General features: G+C 34.8%; 1 protein-coding gene across 1 annotated transcript; it reads left to right on the plus strand.

The window, feature by feature from the left end:
• Nucleotides 1-2,583: 2,583 nt before the first annotated feature.
• On the plus strand, nt 2,584-4,852 carry NAC001 (NAC domain containing protein 1). The gene is made up of 6 exons (NM_099983.2): nt 2,584-2,866; nt 2,949-3,229; nt 3,439-3,558; nt 3,659-4,048; nt 4,127-4,279; nt 4,392-4,852. The coding sequence occupies exons 1-6, from the start codon at nt 2,713-2,715 to the stop codon at nt 4,581-4,583; spliced, it is 1,290 nt and encodes a 429-aa protein (NP_171609.1). The 5' UTR covers nt 2,584-2,712; the 3' UTR covers nt 4,584-4,852.
• Nucleotides 4,853-5,015: the final 163 nt, after the last annotated feature.

The following is a 5,015-nucleotide window of genomic DNA, read 5'->3' on the forward strand; positions in this document are numbered from 1 at the left end:
AAGCAGAAAGTGGCAACACCCCCCACCTCCCCCCCCCCCCCCCACCCCCCAAATTGAGAAGTCAATTTTATATAATTTAATCAAATAAATAAGTTTATGGTTAAGAGTTTTTTACTCTCTTTATTTTTCTTTTTCTTTTTGAGACATACTGAAAAAAGTTGTAATTATTAATGATAGTTCTGTGATTCCTCCATGAATCACATCTGCTTGATTTTTCTTTCATAAATTTATAAGTAATACATTCTTATAAAATGGTCAGAGAAACACCAAAGATCCCGAGATTTCTTCTCACTTACTTTTTTTCTATCTATCTAGATTATATAAATGAGATGTTGAATTAGAGGAACCTTTGATTCAATGATCATAGAAAAATTAGGTAAAGAGTCAGTGTCGTTATGTTATGGAAGATGTGAATGAAGTTTGACTTCTCATTGTATATGAGTAAAATCTTTTCTTACAAGGGAAGTCCCCAATTGGTCAACATGTGAAAGCACGTGTCATGTTCTTACTTTTGTTTGGGTAATCTTCTAATTACTGTATATGGAAGATGTGAATGAAGTTTTGGTCCTGAATGTGGCCAAGGTTCCGTCATTTGGAGATACGAAATCAAATCTCCTTTAAGATTTTGTTTTTATAATGTGTTCTTCCATCCACATCTATCTCCATATGATATGGACCATATCATACATCATCATTTGTCCAAATGCATGAATGAATTTGGAAATAGGTACGAGAATGCCAACAATGACAAGAAGGGATCAAAGACAGTTTTTAAAACAATATTTTACAGGGTTTTAATCTAATTCTAAGTTTTGGTCACTCACTTTGTTAAAAGAATAATTCAGTGTCTGGACACTAAAATCTTCCAAAAACCCCATATACATATATGCTATTTCGATACTTATATTTATTTACTCAGCATAAAAAATATTAACCATGTATTCATAGTAAAATGTTTCATGTGATATCAAACCAGCGACAACAAAAGTATTATTCCCCTCATTATGTTTGACTCCTATTATATTTTTATTTTAATTTTTTTCACTATCATCTTTCTTGCAATGAAAGTCCCATATATTGGTCAACATTTCAAACCACTTGTTCTCTTTTATGTTTTGGTAAGAGCTATCTTCTAAATTTATAATACGCATAAATTCAAAAGTAAAAGAAAATTTTGGTCATGAATGTTGTTTAAGTCATTTGGAGATACGAAATCAAATCTCCTTGTAGATTTTGTTTTTAGAATGTCGTTCCTTTTTCATCATCTTAGCTATATCTACAGCTATATATCCTATCTTTAAACCTATATTATTTTTTCCTCTCTTCACCAAAGCCATGTTTTTTAGTTGTGGCGAAAAATAAGAAATCCATACATCAACATATCGCTTTCGTTACCTTAAATTTTGGCTTGTTATGAAGGCATGTCATAACGTTTCTAGTCACAACTCACAAGCATACCAACGACCATGATAAATCCAAAAAGTAGAAACAATCTATTATCTAAACCCCCAAAAGACAAAAGAAAAAAGTAGAAAGAAAAGGTAGGCAGAGATATAATGCTGGTTTTATTTGTTTGTTAAAAGATATTGCTATTTCTGCCAATATTAAAACTTCACTTAGGAAGACTTGAACCTACCACACGTTAGTGACTAATGAGAGCCACTAGATAATTGCATGCATCCCACACTAGTACTAATTTTCTAGGGATATTAGAGTTTTCTAATCACCTACTTCCTACTATGTGTATGTTATCTACTGGCGTGGATGCTTTTAAAGATGTTACGTTATTATTTTGTTCGGTTTGGAAAACGGCTCAATCGTTATGAGTTCGTAAGACACATACATTGTTCCATGATAAAATGCAACCCCACGAACCATTTGCGACAAGCAAAACAACATGGTCAAAATTAAAAGCTAACAATTAGCCAGCGATTCAAAAAGTCAACCTTCTAGATGGATTTAACAACATATCGATAGGATTCAAGATTAAAAATAAGCACACTCTTATTAATGTTAAAAAACGAATGAGATGAAAATATTTGGCGTGTTCACACACATAATCTAGAAGACAGATTCGAGTTGCTCTCCTTTGTTTTGCTTTGGGAGGGACCCATTATTACCGCCCAGCAGCTTCCCAGCCTTCCTTTATAAGGCTTAATTTATATTTATTTAAATTTTATATGTTCTTCTATTATAATACTAAAAGGGGAATACAAATTTCTACAGAGGATGATATTCAATCCACGGTTCACCCAAACCGATTTTATAAAATTTATTATTAAATCTTTTTTAATTGTTAAATTGGTTTAAATCTGAACTCTGTTTACTTACATTGATTAAAATTCTAAACCATCATAAGTAAAAAATAATATGATTAAGACTAATAAATCTTAATAGTTAATACTACTCGGTTTACTACATGAAATTTCATACCATCAATTGTTTTAATAATCTTTAAAATTGTTAGGACCGGTAAAACCATACCAATTAAACCGGAGATCCATATTAATTTAATTAAGAAAATAAAAATAAAAGGAATAAATTGTCTTATTTAAACGCTGACTTCACTGTCTTCCTCCCTCCAAATTATTAGATATACCAAACCAGAGAAAACAAATACATAATCGGAGAAATACAGATTACAGAGAGCGAGAGAGATCGACGGCGAAGCTCTTTACCCGGAAACCATTGAAATCGGACGGTTTAGTGAAAATGGAGGATCAAGTTGGGTTTGGGTTCCGTCCGAACGACGAGGAGCTCGTTGGTCACTATCTCCGTAACAAAATCGAAGGAAACACTAGCCGCGACGTTGAAGTAGCCATCAGCGAGGTCAACATCTGTAGCTACGATCCTTGGAACTTGCGCTGTAAGTTCCGAATTTTCTGAATTTCATTTGCAAGTAATCGATTTAGGTTTTTGATTTTAGGGTTTTTTTTTGTTTTGAACAGTCCAGTCAAAGTACAAATCGAGAGATGCTATGTGGTACTTCTTCTCTCGTAGAGAAAACAACAAAGGGAATCGACAGAGCAGGACAACGGTTTCTGGTAAATGGAAGCTTACCGGAGAATCTGTTGAGGTCAAGGACCAGTGGGGATTTTGTAGTGAGGGCTTTCGTGGTAAGATTGGTCATAAAAGGGTTTTGGTGTTCCTCGATGGAAGATACCCTGACAAAACCAAATCTGATTGGGTTATCCACGAGTTCCACTACGACCTCTTACCAGAACATCAGGTTTTCTTCTATTCATATATATATATATATATATATGTGGATATATATATATGTGGTTTCTGCTGATTCATAGTTAGAATTTGAGTTATGCAAATTAGAAACTATGTAATGTAACTCTATTTAGGTTCAGCAGCTATTTTAGGCTTAGCTTACTCTCACCAATGTTTTATACTGATGAACTTATGTGCTTACCTCCGGAAATTTTACAGAGGACATATGTCATCTGCAGACTTGAGTACAAGGGTGATGATGCGGACATTCTATCTGCTTATGCAATAGATCCCACTCCCGCTTTTGTCCCCAATATGACTAGTAGTGCAGGTTCTGTGGTGAGTCTTTCTCCATATACACTTAGCTTTGAGTAGGCAGATCAAAAAAGAGCTTGTGTCTACTGATTTGATGTTTTCCTAAACTGTTGATTCGTTTCAGGTCAACCAATCACGTCAACGAAATTCAGGATCTTACAACACTTACTCTGAGTATGATTCAGCAAATCATGGCCAGCAGTTTAATGAAAACTCTAACATTATGCAGCAGCAACCACTTCAAGGATCATTCAACCCTCTCCTTGAGTATGATTTTGCAAATCACGGCGGTCAGTGGCTGAGTGACTATATCGACCTGCAACAGCAAGTTCCTTACTTGGCACCTTATGAAAATGAGTCGGAGATGATTTGGAAGCATGTGATTGAAGAAAATTTTGAGTTTTTGGTAGATGAAAGGACATCTATGCAACAGCATTACAGTGATCACCGGCCCAAAAAACCTGTGTCTGGGGTTTTGCCTGATGATAGCAGTGATACTGAAACTGGATCAATGGTAAGCTTTTTTTACTCATATATAATCACAACCTATATCGCTTCTATATCTCACACGCTGAATTTTGGCTTTTAACAGATTTTCGAAGACACTTCGAGCTCCACTGATAGTGTTGGTAGTTCAGATGAACCGGGCCATACTCGTATAGATGATATTCCATCATTGAACATTATTGAGCCTTTGCACAATTATAAGGCACAAGAGCAACCAAAGCAGCAGAGCAAAGAAAAGGTTTAACACTCTCACTGAGAAACATGACTTTGATACGAAATCTGAATCAACATTTCATCAAAAAGATTTAGTCAAATGACCTCTAAATTATGAGCTATGGGTCTGCTTTCAGGTGATAAGTTCGCAGAAAAGCGAATGCGAGTGGAAAATGGCTGAAGACTCGATCAAGATACCTCCATCCACCAACACGGTGAAGCAGAGCTGGATTGTTTTGGAGAATGCACAGTGGAACTATCTCAAGAACATGATCATTGGTGTCTTGTTGTTCATCTCCGTCATTAGTTGGATCATTCTTGTTGGTTAAGAGGTCAAATCGGATTCTTGCTCAAAATTTGTATTTCTTAGAATGTGTGTTTTTTTTTGTTTTTTTTTCTTTGCTCTGTTTTCTCGCTCCGGAAAAGTTTGAAGTTATATTTTATTAGTATGTAAAGAAGAGAAAAAGGGGGAAAGAAGAGAGAAGAAAAATGCAGAAAATCATATATATGAATTGGAAAAAAGTATATGTAATAATAATTAGTGCATCGTTTTGTGGTGTAGTTTATATAAATAAAGTGATATATAGTCTTGTATAAGAAAGGGATTTTACATGAGACCCAAATATGAGTAAAGGGTGTTGGCTCAAAGATTCATTTAGCAACCAAAGTTGCATTTGCAAGGAAATGAAAAGGTGTTAACAATGTCACTGCGTAACATGACTTCGATACAAAATCTCAAACAATACATCTTCAACTGTGGA

This window comes from Arabidopsis thaliana (assembly GCF_000001735.4).
Source record: "Arabidopsis thaliana chromosome 1 sequence".
NCBI lineage: Eukaryota > Viridiplantae > Streptophyta > Magnoliopsida > Brassicales > Brassicaceae > Arabidopsis > Arabidopsis thaliana.